This window comes from Carcharodon carcharias, chromosome 17, assembly GCF_017639515.1.
Source record: "Carcharodon carcharias isolate sCarCar2 chromosome 17, sCarCar2.pri, whole genome shotgun sequence".
Lineage (NCBI taxonomy): Eukaryota > Metazoa > Chordata > Chondrichthyes > Lamniformes > Lamnidae > Carcharodon > Carcharodon carcharias.
In genome coordinates this window covers 55,958,304-55,975,674 of record NC_054483.1, presented here as the reverse complement: position 1 = coordinate 55,975,674, position 17,371 = coordinate 55,958,304, and the positions used below count along the sequence as shown (strand labels likewise).

Below are 17,371 nucleotides of genomic sequence, written 5' to 3'. Positions count from 1 at the left end.
CATAAAAACAGGGCTGCATTAAGTAATGCTAAACTGAGATGAGAAGTTGTGTAAGTAGATCTGAGAGACAACATCCAACATGACATTTGAGTTTAGGAGAAAGCCAAGGCATGCTCTACAGTATCATTCAACTTTCCTTCTCGCCAACCCTGACAATCATCCTGTAAGCCCCCTGAGAAAGGGGAGAAATCTCCAAAAAGAATTTATGGAAAGAATCTTGGTGATCGTTGGGGGCCTAATCTGTTTGCTTATTCTCACCACCAGGAACAACAAATGCTTGTGGACGCCAGTAGACCTTCACTCACCTTGGCAAAATGGGCACCACACAAACATTGGGTCAGAAGTGGGAGCTCCTGGCTTAGGGAGCCTTCAAAAATCACTGAGGAAACTACCGAGACCAGCAGCAACCTGAGGTAACCTCTCTAACTCCAGAGTGAGACATGAAACAACCACCGTTGGATTTCAGGGATGAAAACTTCTATGGATCAACTTACCATGGCTAGTTTTCTTTTAACTATTAAATGAAGTATAATTTAAATACAGCTTAAAAGTAAAAATAAATAGAATGCAAGATCCAGAAAATCAATGCCTATTTATCCATTAATTTAAACTGCAAGGGCATAGTGCTGGGAGTACTGTGGGCTAAACCACCTTCAAACCTAGGAAAGGTCATTCATCCCCATTGTAGTTAAATCTTCCTGTCAAAATGGGCACTGCGCACTTATTGGTTTTATAAGCCATGATTCTTCAACTGTATTACAAGAAATATTTGAAGCATCTCAATTTCCAGTGTTCAGCCTGTCCTAGGTTATTTAGGCCACCTTTACAGGGTACGTTTTTGAGTCATCATTAATCGATTATGGGTGAAATTTACTGATTTAATTATTCTTCAGATGTATTTAACAGTTTTGATTATTCTATGAACAATAACCAGAGGCAAACACCAACTTAAAACAAAGAGAACTTACACCCTGTTCCATTTTCACAAATCATTAATTTACTTTGATAAACTTATCAGGATGAATCAATTCTGCACACAAGAACACAAAATAAATTAGCTGCTAACGGAACATGGAATATATATAAATATATATATATATACATACATACATACACACACACACATATACACACGCACATGAACATTCAAATTAGAAGCAGGGATAAGCCATTCAGCCCCTCAAGCCTGCTCCACCAATTGATAAGATCATGGCTGATCTGATTGTGGCCTCAACTCTACCTTCCTATTTATCCCCTATACCCCTTGACTCCCTTGTCAATCAAGAATCTATCAAACACAGCCCTAAAAAATATTCAATGAACCTGCCTCCAAAGCTCTCTGGGGAAGAGAATTCCACAGACTAACAACCCTTAAAAAAAAAGAAAATCCTCATTGCCATCTTAAATAGGAGACCACTTACTTTTAAACTGTGTCACCTAGTTCTAGTCTCTCCCACAGAGGGAAACTTCTCAGCATCCACCCTGTCAAGTCTCTTCAGGAACGTATATGTTTCAATTAAATCACCTGTCATTCTTCTAAACTCCAATGGATACAGGTCCAACCTGCCCAACTGTTCCTCATAAGACAACCCCCTCATCCCAGGAATCAGTCGAGTGAACCTTCACTGAACTGCTTCGAATGCAGTTAGATTCTTTGTTAAGGAGACTATTCGGCCCAATAGGTCTATGCTGATGTGCCTCCCCCACTATCAAGATATCGTCTACTGCTTTCTCCATCATGTTTTTACTTAGCTACCCTTTAAATACATCTGAGCTAATTAAGCTCAGCATGTTGTAGTAAATTTCACACTTATCCATAGACGGATGAAAATAAGGTTCTCCTCAATTTCTTAGTGGATTTAAAAGGTCTGCAGTTTTGGACCCTCCCACATGTGGAAATACCTTATCTATCCCCACCTTATGAAATCTTGCATAATTTTAAAGACTACTATCTGCTCACCTCACAGTCTTCACTTTCCTAGGGAATGAGTCCAAACAAGTTTCATCTTTCCTGATAGAACTGAGAATGCACAAATTATGTTCTACTTTTAATGATATGATATTTCTCCTTTGCACTTTCTCGCTTCTATATCATTTTTAAAATATGCAAACCAAATCTAAGGGTGGTCTCATCAATGTTCTTTTGCATATTTAACATAGCTTCACTGTTTTTGAATACTATTCCTCTAGAAAATCATCCAAGTGCTTTGTTTTTGCTTTTTACAGCCTTATTGACCTCCACCGTCAGTTTTAATGATTTGTGAATCTGTACTCCAGACTCCTTCGAGCCTCTACCGAGGCTCCTTATTCCTACTCTGACCTTCATCACCAACCTACTATGCGGTACCTTATCCAGTGCCTTTTGAAAGTCCATGTAAATTACATCCACAGCATTACCTTTGGCTACTCTTTCTGTTGTTGTTAGGTAAGCTGCAGTGTCACCCAATTTGCCCTCTCCCTAACCCCAACAATCATCCTCCATGTCTCCTGAATAACGGAAATAATCTCCTGCAAATGGAGATATAACAAATTCAGGGCACAATAGGCCAGTTAACTTAACATCAATGGCTGCAAAGATAATGAGACCATTTCTCAAAGATGCAATCAAAAAACATCTATAAAAAATATAATGAAGAATAGTCAGCATGAATTTCAAAAGAAAAGATCATGCTTAATCAACTTTATTGAATTATTTGAAGCAGTACACAGTCAAACTCCTACCATAATAAAAGTCTGTCTAAAGAACTTCTAACAAAAGATGGATCCTAAAAACTAATTTAAAAAATCATCGGATACAAGCCAACCTTATAAAATGATAAGAATATATATATATATATATAAAAAACAGCATTGACATAGAAGAACATCCCAAGGTGCTTCACAGAAGCATTAGCTGAGCTGTATGGGAGATCTTAGCACATGTGACCAAAATCTTAGTTAAAGAGGTAGGTTTTATGGAGCATCTTAAAAAAGAAACAGATAGAGAGACAGAGAGGTTTAGGGATGAAATCCAATAGCATAGGACCTAGTTAGCAAAAGGCTGACATGAAGCAAGCCCAGCACTGCAGCCCTCATACCAACCCATTTCCCAGGTTGAAAGTTAACACTATTCTGATAGGCCCTCAGCACCGACTGACTGCAAGTTGACTCTTTCAGATTTAACCTTCTTCCCCTGCTCCCTTAGCAATCCTGGATGCCAGCAATACAGCCACCGTTGCTAGCCTGCAAGTTATGGGACTTATATAACATAATATATTCCCTTTTATTTGAGCAGGCATATTGTAAACCTGATGTCATCCCTGCGGAAAATGTGCAAGTGGCATCAGATGGCGCGAGTCTGGTTCCTTGAATTTCCTGTCTCCTCTCCACTGCAGGAGAGCCAGAGTACTATTATTCAATGTAATCCTCAAGATTAAAAGCATATATATACACACACATATCTACATATGCACACACATTTCCACATGATCATAGCGTAAGATCATAGATATAAAGATCTGATCAAAAGTTAATACCATATAAATATTTCAAAACACTGCTGTACAAAATATTGACTGGGGAAGGCAGCTGTTAAACCATTTTTACTAATTATTTGGGAGGGTCCCCAGAAAACAATGTTTCTTCTAATTGAAAACTGTTAAAAAGAATAGCTAGAGCTCTGAATTAACCAACTGAATATTATCAAATGCAATGCGCACATTTAATTGAAGAAAAGTAAAAAGCTCTCCTCCCTTGGTAGAATAAACCATTATTTATATGATAAAAAAAAAAGGTACAACTTTCTACTTTATATAATTAAATTTTGCACAAATTATGCTGATTCATTTGACTTGCCTTCCACTAATCAATTTTCAAACAATGGTTAAATATTATATAAATCCTCAGAAATGATTTGGTTTCAAATTTTAAAAATATGAGTAAACAATTAGCTCATGCATTCATTGACAGTGCCATGAACATAAACTATAAAACTTTATTGTCATTAAGTACCAACAATGCAACAATTACAATGCATGTCCATGTTTTATTTAAAGTGCCAACAAAGTATATCCTACAGGTCAAATCTATAGTAATGCACATATGCAGAAGGATCAAAAGCAGAAGAGAAAAAAATTAGCCATGTACATACCATGAGCGTCAAAGAAATCATCTAGAAAAAAAGCAGCATGTAGAGTTCAATTAGATGTTAATGAACTGACAGCAATAAGGTTATAAAAAGAACAAAGTATGCTAAATTTTCCACACCTGCAACAGAGCACAGTAGTTGCAAAGTAAAAGGAAATATATAATCATAAAAAAATAAACAGTATGTGCCATCTCACAAAGGTGTTTGGTTTGAAGGATTTTAAGCTATAAAGTGAATTACTAATCTTTTATATGATCTTCCTCATTCTTTGATTTAATTCCATCCTTCACACACAACAGGTTATTCCATCAGCCAAAAAGGATGTCACAAGACATTGTTTGAATAGAGGTAAGATTTTGAGCTGAAATCTTGCACCACCCTCAAGCCTCTTCTGCCTTTTCAGTGCATAGATGCTACTGCTCTTTGTTTTGATAAATGAAATTGGTCCAGCATATGACAAAGCAAGGTGTTGAATAATATAGCCAGTGCATTTATTTTGTAATTAAAACATACTGCATTGCCTCGAAGATTTTTGTGAAAAGGTGTAAATGCAGGTCAGTTGTCATCTGAAACAAGTCACGATATCACAGTAACTTTATAGTGCAGAAGGCAGCCATTCAGCCCATAGATTCTGCACTGGCTCTCTGAAAGACATTCCACCTAGTTCCACTCTGCTGCCTTATCTCCATAACCTTGCACATTCTCTATTCCCAGGTAGCAATCCAATTCCCTTTTGAATACCTCAATTGAATCTGCCTCCACCACCCTTTCAGGAAATTTGCTCCAGACTCTAACCGTCCTCTAGGTGAAAAAATTTTTCCTCAAATCACATTTTCTCCTTTTGCCAATTATTTTGAATCTGTGCCTTCTAGTTCTTGATGTTCCATGAGTCCCATGAAGTCATTGTGAGAAACTGAGAAACACTAATACTTTCATGCTGTATCTGTGGGGGATAACAAGACCATCCTCAATATTGATTGTGATTTCAACTGAAGCCACTGCATCAAATAAACTAGTACTTGTACCAGGGCCTTAAGCAGTACTCAGAGAATAGTACCTCTTGAAACTTCCATGCTGGAGGTCAATATGGCATGGAGATTTAACCCCAAATGACAGGTTCAAGTGGCCCTAAATAGTATGAAGACTACACTTTAATGACTTTGAATTCTCAATTTCTTTTATGTGAAAGAGATGAGGTTCCTCCCTAATAGCACTGTAGATGTACCTATACCGCAGGGCCTGCAGTGGTTCAAGAAGGCAGCTCACCACCATCTTCTCAAGGGCAATTAGGGAATGGGCAATAAATGCTGGTCTAGCCAGCGACTCTCACATTCCAAGAACAAATTTTAAAAAGTATCAGCCCACGGGCCACTCTAATACCTTACTCTCAGCCACATGAAATGTGCAGATTGTTAGCTTGATCAAAGGGCTTGTTATGACAGCTGAAATCTTTTTGCCCTGGAATGGCGATAGTCTTGGTTTTAGTTAAAAAAAAGGGCTTTGCGATCTTATCTAAGATTGAAACTTTAGAGGATCACAGAGGAAGAACAATTAGCACCACCTCAAAATTGGTCAATTCACAAAATTTTCCAAGAAAATTGTGCATATTATGCATGTTCCTGAAAGTAGTGTCAAAAAAAATGCTAGAAACTTGTTATAGCAGCTTGGGAAGTAACATCTGTAACAATAAAATCTGCTGAAATTGTGCGTAAAACCTGTGTATGAACATTAATTTAAACATGCTTGAGGTAATCAAGAGCAAAGTTTATGAAAGGAATGGTGTCCTGAAGTAACGCAGAATTACTTGGCGCCTTAGATTAGTATATAATATAAATGAGAAAGCATAGGAAAAAATAAAGGGAATGGAGATGGCGCATTTTCTCAATAAATATGACAAGTTGTAAACCCAGAAATACCTTCCCAAAATTTCAGAAGAACCATAAGGAAAAGAATAATGACTAATAACAGAGAACAGCATTTCTAGGGCACTGGAATTGGGAAAAACCACTTGGAGCTTAGTGTTTAACCCTTAAGGGGACAATGCCCCATTCCTTTTGCCCACTACAGTGAAGTGACTATAATCCACTGTTTGTGAAACGTTAAAAGCTTGAGAAGTAACTGTAATTGAAGTTTTAAGCTATATTTGGAATATATTTCTGCCACTAAATTATCACTGGTTTATAATAAGAGATTAAGCAGGAGGGAGATTTTTTTTTCAAATTGAGTTATGTGGTGATGAAAAATAGCCAAATGAGTGAAAACTAATGTCAACTCCAATCTGGTGAATACTTAAGTGAATAATTCTGTTAATTGAAACCAAAGTTTCTATCTGCAATCAGGACACCATTATGTTCATTCCTATGATTGGTTTGTTTTTGCTGTTTTTTCCCTTCACTGAAGATGGCGTGCAGAATGTAATGCTTCCCACCAGCCAGGAGGCAGGGGGGCCAAATAATCTGCCGGGAAGGCTTGGGTGGAGTGCATGTCACCTTCCCGATCCCCTACCCCAATTATGTCTGGGATGGGAAGATTTGAGGATGGTCTTCCCACTCAGAGGCCAATTGAGGCTCTTAAGGCACCACCTAAAGGCCTCACGCTGCCACCACTGGTATTCAACCAGCAGCAGGCAGGGGCTACATCAGGTGGGTAAGCTGCTAGGAATGTCTGTGGCCTGGTAGGGGCATCCCTCCTTCCCAGGCATCCTGTGCCCAACAAAGGAACCTTCTGGCAGCAAGGGCTGCCCCTGTAGGAAGACATTCCCTGCCCGTTACACCAACTCCCCTCCTTCCCACCTTACAGGACATGCCGGACTGGCCCCCCACCCCCTGATGCCCCACTTATCTGCATTCCAGGGCACCAATGATGAGCTGAGGCCTACTTCAGTACCGGCAATGGCCACTGTGTACTGTGGCGCTGCTTGTACTAGAGAGCTGCCAGCCTCTGATTGACCAGCTGCTCTCTGCAAGACCAGGAAATCCCAATGGGATTTAATCCCTTCAGAGCTCCCAGAAATGGCTGCAGTGGTGTTGCCACCAATTCTCTAGCCGGTGGAAGGGCCCAACGCCACAACAATTAAATCCGTCTCTTTTCCCAGATTATGGGCTGTAACTTCCTTGGAATGGCAATCAGCGTCGGATTGCCACTCTGTGCCCGCTTACCTAAGCAAAATTTCTTCCGTGCCTGTCTCACCTGGCCTTCTGACTCAGGCCAGGGAAGGTCCAGGTAGCGCAGCTGTCTCTGAAGTCGAGTGTCACAGTCCGACACCGTCGAATAGAAGGAGGAGACGCCCCCTTTTTTATGGCACTAAAGCCATAAAGCAAGTAAGTTTAAAGGTCCAATTGAAATTGATAGGCCAGGGAGAAGGTAAATGGATAGGATTTAGGGGGTGGGTATGTTCAGAGGTCGGGTGGGGGTGTGGGGTTGGGGGTTGGAATTTCAGGCAGGTGGGTCAGAGATGCAGGGGGATAGGAGGTTGGGGGCTGGGTGGGGTGGGGGGAGGGTGTTCAGACATCAGGGGGTGGGGGGCCAGTTGGGTCAGGGGGTGAGAGTTGGGCCTAGGAGGGGGTGGGGTGAGGAGCCCCTTTGGGTGGGGGAATTGCATGGGGGCTCATGGCATGGGGAATAACGTGGGGGGGGGTGGTTAGACAGGGGTAGGGGTGTTGGGTGAGTCCCATATGGGGATCAGTCTGGATCTTTACAAATATGTTACTCAGAAGTTAGAAGAGGTTTTAATTGTTCTAACTTTTTCTGGGTAACTATTGGTGTCACATCCGAAGTTTGCATTTGAAATCGCATTTTCAGATGGTTCCAAGCGTAGGGCAATTGCCCAGGCAAAGTGTGCACTTCTGGGCAATTGCCATGCAAATGCTTACCTGTGAAGTTCCAAGCGGGATTCCTCAGTGCATCTTTGGGGTACCCCCATCCCCCAATCTGACGCTTGGGAGCTCAGAAGTTACGGTTCATCTTTCAGCATGCTTGCTGTTCAGTTTACACAATCATTTGTTGCATTATGTGTTGCATAATTATTTCAAAAACAAACTAATATTTTACTTTGAAATGCAACAAAGGGAATAAAACGATAAATCAATTAAAATAAATTAATTGCTTAATACTATGAAATAAAGTTTAACATTTTAATTCTAAGCAAATTTGAATGCTTAAATTTAAAGATATTTAATATATATTTAACTTCTCCATAGTCTTATTTTCCTCCTAATTGAGAAAAAGTCATCTTACCTTCAGGATCCTGGGCTAAACTTAGTGTTGTCAAGGTAACTACTTTGAGTCCCATGGTCAACCACGTGAAGAACCATGGCAAAGGAACCATTTTCTTTCAATTTTCACTTTATATAAATCTGAAATTGGAACAGCAAATCTCCAATTAAAATGAGAATGCTACAAACTGTCAGCTGTATACTGAATGTTCTTTTCAAAGTTATTAAAAAGAATAAAGTGAAATTATGATCCATATTCCATGAATTTGAATAAGCAGAAAATCATGGTATACATTCCCATGACATTCTCTCCTATGTCCCTGGGGAGCAACACATTGCATATGACACCTTGTAAATGAAGCCACAGAAATCTAATTTTACTGATTGTCATTATTTTAACACAACTTTAACCTGTTGGAAATAAATGGGTCATTGCTGGTGTTAGAATAGCATTGATCAGAAAATCTAGGCTATAGTATGTCGATAATTACAAGTATTTTAACATGCAACCAGTCTGGAGATATTGAAAACAATGACAGAGAACTCAACACTTTAGCCTTGTAGTCATGTAGGGAAGTAGTTTCGAAAAGCAGACCAAGTCTCATGCAATCAAAACTCTGCAACCTTGTGCATGCAGTGTGCAACGGGTCAAACAATTATTCTTTAGTCATTTATAGCTCTAGCAGTCACGTGCGATGGCAACAAACAGTTCTCCTACCTATTCCAAAAGACAGTAAATACAATACTGTCAGAACTTTCACATCCATCTGAAACAGGCTAGGCCTCAGTTCATTTTCTCATCAAAAAAACGGCACACTGGCAATGCAGCGCCCCTTGACTACACCGTCCTATCAGACTAGCTTCAATACTCAAGTCCTGGAGTGGTTTTGAACCCACAAGCTTCAGATTGACAAGAAAGAATGCTACCAACTGAGGCAAGCTGCTGGTTAAGTTATGAACAGTCCGTTACAAGGGAATATTTGTGATAGAAAAGTTTGGCTCTGATCTTTGCCACGAAGTAGAGGCTCTCCTTCATGGCGAAAATCCCCGAAATAGCCAGAAATTCTAAGTCTCACCCCCGAACACAGCATGTTCCATTTTCATGGGACCGGATGTGGAGTTGCGCTGGGATCTGTAAATAAGCATTTATGGAGGCAGCTGGCTATTTAAATCACCAGCTGCCTTCACTGAAGTGGGATTCTGGTAGGCCAGGACTGTGAAACCTGGGGCAGAATCTTCTGGCTGGCATGCGGGTGGTGGGGCCTGCATGCCAGCGCTTAAAATGTTGCACGCGAGCGTCCCGACATCAGCGCACGGCATCGCAAAATTTCGGTCGGCGGGCGCGATATGCAGTGGGGATGTGCGCCCACCATTAATTAAAGGCCTTGTTAAGGCCCTTAACTTGCCAATCATCGACAATTTAGAGGGGCCTGTGCAAACTTCAGCTCGGCGCATGGGCCCAACGGGCAGGCAGGTAGGTGATTTTTTTACAAACCTCATCCAGTGGCGGGATGAGGTTTGATAGCGGTTTTTAAAAAGTTTAATAAAATTTTTGTTTATTTTATTAACATGGTCCATCTTGTGTGACATTTTCACATGAGGCGGACGTATTAATGAATTTTTTATTGTTCTATTTTTTATATTTGCCAGCCTTTCAACGATCTCCAAGGCAGCACTTTGCCTCAGGGAGATGTGCGCTCTTTCATGTGCATGCGCGAAAGAGCGCACTCCAAGAGTTGGGGAATCCCTCCACCCTCTGCACAGGAAGCACATTGCGCTTCCCGAAGGATGGCCCGCCAACTTAAAATGGTGGCGGGGCCCATTTCGGCGGTGGCAATTGGCTGCCCACCAGCTGCCGAGCTCGTGGCCCACCCACCCATCAAGGGCAAAATTCTGCCCCTGGAGTGTGCAGATTAGATCAGGTAAGAGGAGATCTGAACTTGGTGTTTTAATTTGATAGCCAGGGTACCCCTATGGAGGTATGGTACCCCATTTAGACCTGGTCCCGGGACACCTTTGGGGGAGGTAAGGCACCCCTTGGGGTTGTTAAAAGTAAACATGAATGTGTGTAAAAAGTGCATAAACTCATTGGAACTGTCAAGCTGTCAAGGGACGGTCAAGTAACTGTGAAGCTGTCAAGGAACTGTCAAAGGATACTAGGTGAGTTGGCATGGATGGAGTAAGGGCAAAGGATGGTGGGCGTAGACATAGGGATCATGAGTGGCCGTGGGCAGTGGGTGGAGAAGCATAGGGGGCATGAGGAACCATGGGGGTGGGTGGAGGGGTATGGGTTGGCATAGGTTGCATGGAAGGGACATGGGGAGTATGAGCAGGGGTGATGGGAGTGCGGGGGAACCATTCTTTTTTTAAAAAATTTTATTCATCACAATGCTGGAGCACAGAGGCCTGCAGCCCAGCCTGCCTCTGCACCTATTCCAGGGCAGTGGGCCTGATTTCCAATCCAGCAACCACCCCCAGCACCCCACCCGCTCCACCAACCAACCCCCACCATGGAATGAAATTCTTACCTTGGGCAGCTATTTTTAAAGATGGGAGGATTCCCGTCTCTGTGTACCCAACCCAGGAATTAAAATCTGGGTTTGGATTGTAAACTTTGCCACGGGGGCAGGAAGCAGGTCCCAGTTTGTTTTCAGGTCAGATACTCATCCAAGGACGTGTGGTGGGGGGAGGATGATTAAAGGTAGGATTTTCATATGGGTGAGATTTTAATTATCTTGGAGCTGGGTCTCCTGTCTATTTAAGGCTGGTAGGTGGGCTCTCTAAGCTAGAGAACCAACCAGAGATCTTCTTGCTTCAGAGAAGGATCTGCCTGCAGTACAAGGTAAGTAACTGGGATGGCACATCAACAAGAAGTTGCCCTCTCAGCCACTTTTTAAAAATTCAGTGTGTTATTCTACTTTCATGCAAGTTTTAATTATTAATTATCTCAGCCAACCATGTCACTGAGCTCCTTGTTTCCCTAATTTCTACTATGGGCCTGAACTTCCATGGAGTGGCAGTCAGACTCAGATTGCCATTCCGTTCCTTCTTTTTTACCTTGAAGTCTTTCCAATTGCAGGGCAGCGCATTCCTGAGACCTTCCATCAAGGGCCTCAGAACCTTTGAAAGGAAGCCGTGCGCCCTTATTTTACAGCACTGGCTGCCATATATCAGATCAGTTTAAAGGGTGCAGGGTGGGGAGGTCAGGCTTGATTGGTCCTGGGGGTGCAGTCGGGGATTGGGGGAAGTCCTGAAGGGGAGTCCCATTGGAAGGGGGGGGGTGGTGGTATTGGGGTGGGGAAGTCCTGTGGAGCGATGATGGGGGAGTCCCGTGGGATTGGGGTACTCGGGGGGTGGGGGTACCCAGGGGTGGGGGAGGCTGGTTGTAGGGGGATGACAGAGTCCCGTGGTAGGTTAGTCGGGTGAGGGGGGTCCCCTAGGGGTTTGGGGTGTGGGAGGAGTTGGAATTGGGGGTTGGCGTGAGTCAGTACACTAATTACTCAGAAACCAGGAGTGGTTTTAATTCTTCTAAGTTTTTCTGGGTGACTATTGACGTAATACAGTCAGAACCATCTGAAGTTTGGTGATTTAAGTCGCATTTTCAGATGATTCCAAATGCAGGGCAATTGCCCATCGGAAGTTTGCACTTCCCATACAAAGCAAATCTTACCTGGGAACTTCAGGGGGGGGGTTAAAGAAGGGGGTTTCCCCAGCTTTGGGGTAGCCCCCAGTTACACTGCCCTGGACCTTGGACGTTACGTCCCTAAAGCTATTATAATCTGTGTAGAAAAACCCAAAACCTACATTTTCAATGTGATCAAATGTAGATCAACTCAGTTAAAGAACATGTGTTTTAAGTGAGGAAAAAGGAAATGGCAAATAAGTGATCAGCGACATTGAATTGTAATGCCAGGTGCGTAGGCCATTTGCCCCAGCTGATCCAATCAAACAGCAAGTTCCTTCGGTTATTCGTAATAGGCAGGGTACAGACCATTCTCAGACGGCTATGCTTACAAAACTGCAAACAAAACATCTGCTGTTTGATTGTGATTCTGTGATTGGGTATGCAGCACTTGCTGAACAATCCTGAGCGTGCTTAGAACCAATTTAAGATAATCAGTCGAGCTCCTAACATTAGCTCATTTACATGTGCTAGAAGCGGCATACATTCATACACAGGGACCCATTCTCTGCAAACAAACGGATTATGTTCAAGTTTTGCATTTATTGAATTACGTGGGAGCTTGAGAAGCCTATAGTTTCCTATTGGCTTCTCTATGGCAACAACTTGGCCAATCAAGGTCAACTTGCCAACCAACCAGCCTTTTCTCCTGTTGCATAAATTGTTTTGACTGTTTGAAATTTGACATTCTTGCACTTATCCTGATAAGTGTAGGATGATAGGCTTCATTGACATGTCTCTCTTTTCAGCTTTATTCAAGTTCCATACTACCAAAATGACTGTTTATATTTAATTTTATTTTTCAGAGAGCTGGAAAAGACTGATGACGATCTGTTTTGTTATGTGATGTGTCTTCCTTAATCAAAAATCAACAGTGCAATCTTTGTGAAGGCTTCTAAATAAAAATTTGATTTGTTCAGTAGTGTGTGTACTGAAATCAGTTAATATTGGCTAGATGCTCTGACATATTCATAATAAATGAAAAATAGCTCAAGATAGGACTACAATTTTTGTTGAAATTCAAATGTAAAACTAAAGTTTCTTAAAGTAACAAAATACTATCAAAGATTTACAAATTGGAATTGCCAATTCAAAACTGAAATGAATTTAAGTTAATTTAATGTTTCTGATTCATATTATTCATCAGAAAAGAGTGAAGTGTCTTTGTCGATTACTCAATGTTTGTTGTGTGTTTCAAAGTGGCTATAAAGAAAACAATCCACCTGTTTGCTATCAGTTTGCGTCCGTCCACCCTTTTATGTGCTGTCCCAAAGTCATTCGAAATCTTCAGTGCAGACCCATTTTTGTGTAGTCTGGTTGTTGTATGGGATGCACGTGACCAGTTAAGTTTTCCCAGGAATTTAAAGAAAAGTTCACTAAGATCACTGAAAAACTAGTCATATGCTGACAACAATCAATGACATAACACTCCCAAGTCAGTCATTAGTCTTAGGGTGTCACTGACTAATGACCTGCTAGAGGCAGGCGTTTTCAATCTTTTAATAACTCTATTCTGAGGCTTTTTGGTACATTGGATTTTTTTTCAAACTTTTGTAAATTTAACTCATTCATTAGATAAATTCAATAGTTAATAAGCCTTTCCTGCAGCTTCACAAATGGGGTCCAAATCCCAAGACTCCTTTTAAATTTTATTTTAATTGATCTAAGAGCTTGAATTAATCTTGTTTAAAATGATCATCCCACTCTCAACCTAAATTCTGCTGTTCTGAGTTTCACTAATCTATCTCAACGGCTCTGTGGATCATTGCAGCCCCATGGATGACAAGGCCTGGGCCAAACTCTCAGAGCATCACTGTTTTTCTTTTATACTGTTTGAGATAAAGTGTGAGATATTAATAGTCAGTACATGACTAGATTATAGTCTTCTATAGAACATTCTAATAATTATTTGGCAGAATTGAACAGCACTCTTGCAGGTTTAATTTTTATTATTTGTGTAATAATGCATTCTGCACTGGAGGTTTAGCCTTTACAGTAACTTTACAAAATTGAACTGGCTGCATTAACAATATGGGGATCTTGTATTGCACTCTCTTTATGAGGTTGCTGGACTCACCAAGTTATCCCTACAGCTTTTGTCTCCAAAGTTGATTAAAAAAAATACATTCAATAATGAAGAATTCTTAGTCCAAGAAAGGGCCAGTCAACAACTGTTAACATAAGAAATGTCCAAAGTGCTCCTTGGTGAAAAAAAAAACATGAATGGGGAAGGAAATACACCACCGACTATGGGTGGGACAATTAGGAGGTGTGACAAAAGCTCAGCCAAAAAGCTAAGTTACCAGAATGTTCTTAAAAGATGGAGTGAGATGAAGAACGGGGTTTAATAGAGGGAGTTTCAGCAGGGGGAACAGGAGATATAACATTGATGTGAGGTCATAGAAAAAGTGATACTGTAATCACTTTATTAAAGTTCAGTGGTTTCCAACACTTGACCTCTGTGGAAAATTTTGATGTTCCAGATGCAGAGTAAAATATACAGTTTCTGAATTTTTGCTTTGAACAGAAACAACTACCTTCCTAAAATGTTCAAATATTCCTTTCACAAAGTAACTCTGTAGTTAGATTTGGCAACAGATTCAGAATTTTTAATAATCACATTTACACATGTAAGCCTGTGCATTCTAACAAAAGTTTTGGTGTGGAATAGTGCAAGCAACAAACTAAAAAAATCATGGGTTTTGCAACTCATCCCCTTCTACACATTTTGCACAAGTCTTCTGACCTGACTGACACCTGAACTGTGATCCCCTGCACAAACTTCTCATTCCTATGAAGATGAGGTCTTCATGAGGAAGCCTCTGAAGTTTCTGAATTCTCACATTGATCTCAACTTAGCTATTTCAAACAGCTGTTTAAGGACAACCACTTTCTCCTTTTTTGGTTTAATAACGGACCTGTGAAGCTCCTTTGGGTGATATACTATATTAAAAGGTGCTATATAAACACAAGTTGTTGTTGTTGTTGTCCCACAATCAGACAGGGCTCTCTGATTGATAACTGTATCATTCATTTATCTCCTATTCAATCGTAATTCATGCTGAATGTTTTTATTGCTCCCCTCTCACAAGATTTCACAAAAGAAATGAAAGACAAAAGTACACCAGGAACATTCAATGGTATTAGAACCAGACTGGCCACACCTGTTATTATTGCTGAAAGAAAGAAACATGTTGTCAAAGCTTTTCATATTGCATTTATTAGGACAAATGAAAGAATGCCAAATTTCAGAAGGAGCAACAATTTATACTGCATAAGAAAAGGTTGCTGATTGGTTGGCAAGTCAAGTTTGCTTGGTCAAGTTGCCATGGAGAATAGACAAGGGAATTATTGTCCCCCATGCAATTGCTAGATTCAAAAAAGGCACAACGCCTGGACATATTCCTTATTCCTGCAGATGACAGGTTCTTGCACATATGTAGTTTCTAGCAAGTGTAAGTGAGTCACATTACGAGCCTAACTGCTAATCTTAAATTGGTTATTGGTCTAATTCTTAGCACTTGTTGAACAATCCCGAGTGTGCTATCTAATAGCGGAATCACAACTAACGTTAGACATTATGTTCTCAGTTTTGGACGTACAGGCTGGTTGAGTACATCAGCACTCTGGCTATTGCGAACAGCTGAATGGGTGTGCTATTTGATACGATCCACCAGTCGTAGGGACATATGGCCTACATACCTGACATTGCACCAGCACTGAAATTCATAATGCCATGTCACACCACATTAGTTGTGCCAACCAAATGTAGTGGCCCATTGCCTAGTATTGATGGAGGAGATCTTCTGCAGGCTTTCGGTAGGACAGAGGCACAGATCAATGTTAGTTCTAATTTTGCTTTGCTGAACATGGCCCATTTGTTGCACTGCAGAGTCCTTTCAAGATTGTTCTACGTCTTAAAGGGGACAATGTGTGCGCACAGGCTGTTTTTCCCTGCAAGGTACATTCCAGATGTGCACCTATGTAGCTTGGAAGGAACATTGGCAACATCAGTGCCAACTACAACTTTTACAACAGAGGTTCCTTCTAGGCTGTTGTATGGAATGCCTGCACAAATGGCCAGCTCATAGATGTATGAAACAGATGAACTATTCATTGTCAATAGATCAAAAATCTTCCTCTTATTTCCCATTGAATGGAAAGGCCAAAGTGACTTGTCTGTCTTATTTTGCCAGATTACCAGATTTCACAGTGTATGGGAGTGATTGATGGTACCTGGTGACTATTCAAGTCCCTTTGGCACAACACTATGCCTACTGGAACAGAAACTACTTCTAAACTATCAATATCTATCTGGCACCACCTCACGCAGCTGAACATCGATTCCCCATCACTAACGTTACTCCCTTAAGTCCTAGCAAATTATATAATTGCAGCAGCCTTACAAGGCAACAGAGTGCAGGTACAAATGAAACCCATAAAACTACCAAAATCATCATAGCGAATACCATTACTAGTTTGAAGCAATTTACATCAAGATCTCGAACATAGTTAGTTACTGCATGCTCTGCAACTTGGCAATACGAAGGGTCCAAGCCAGACAGGAATAAGTCAACCACATGATCAAGAGCAGACCTTGTATTTTCTAAACCTTAACCTGAAGGAGCCACTCCAGCCAATGACCCAGATTTTATTGTGGTAATGATAGAGAACTCTCAGCATTTGCCGTTATTATGCCACTGAAATTGATGTCAACTTTTGAAGTCTGTACATGTGCAGAAAAACACAGAAATCCAGGTGCAGAATTTTATGCTCTCCTGGTGGTAGGCTGGCAGGTGGGTAGGGGTGTAAAATTGGGCATAATGCCATAGGCACCATTCCTGACACCTACCTATCTTGAGGTCACCACAATTTTTAGCATGGTTCAGGAGGCACAGGCAATGTACCCATCCTTGGGCCAATTGAGGCCATTAAGTGGCCAACTGAGGGACACTGAAGGCTTATTCCCATAATGGGTAGAGACCAGAGTCAAGTTTGAAGCCCATCAGGTCTCAGATCTCGGCTATTGGCTGGAAAGTGGAGTTGTTCCTCCTTCAAAGCCCCCCTGGGTCCTTGGGAGACCACTTCCCCCAAGATCTACATCACCTTCCAACTTTTCCTCCTAACCCTCGGCCTGTGCACCCCAGACCCCACCCCGTTTTTCTGGGATCTAAACTGGGGCTGCAAAAACCCCCTCCAAAATTACCTTACTATCTGGCTCCCGCAAAGATCTCTATTGGGGCCTGGATGCCATCTCAGCAGTAGCCACCACTCCCAGTGGTGCTGCTGGAAGCAGGAAGCAATGATTTGATTGACCGGTAGCTCTCACTCTGAGCCAATTAATGACCT

At 41.4% G+C, this 17,371-nt stretch overlaps 1 protein-coding gene across 1 annotated transcript in view; it reads right to left on the bottom strand.

The window, feature by feature from the left end:
• The window catches only part of pcdh15b (protocadherin-related 15b), a 1,048,074-nt gene that overhangs the window by 926,291 nt on the left and 104,412 nt on the right, over positions 1 to 17,371 (bottom strand). The window contains exons 2-3 of the mRNA XM_041210329.1: positions 8,363 to 8,481; positions 4,130 to 4,150 (exon numbers count right to left, since the gene is read on the bottom strand). Of these exons, the coding sequence (XP_041066263.1) occupies positions 4,130 to 4,150; positions 8,363 to 8,453 (112 nt within the window). The 5' untranslated portion in view covers positions 8,454 to 8,481. The remainder of the gene's footprint in view (positions 1 to 4,129; positions 4,151 to 8,362; positions 8,482 to 17,371) is intronic.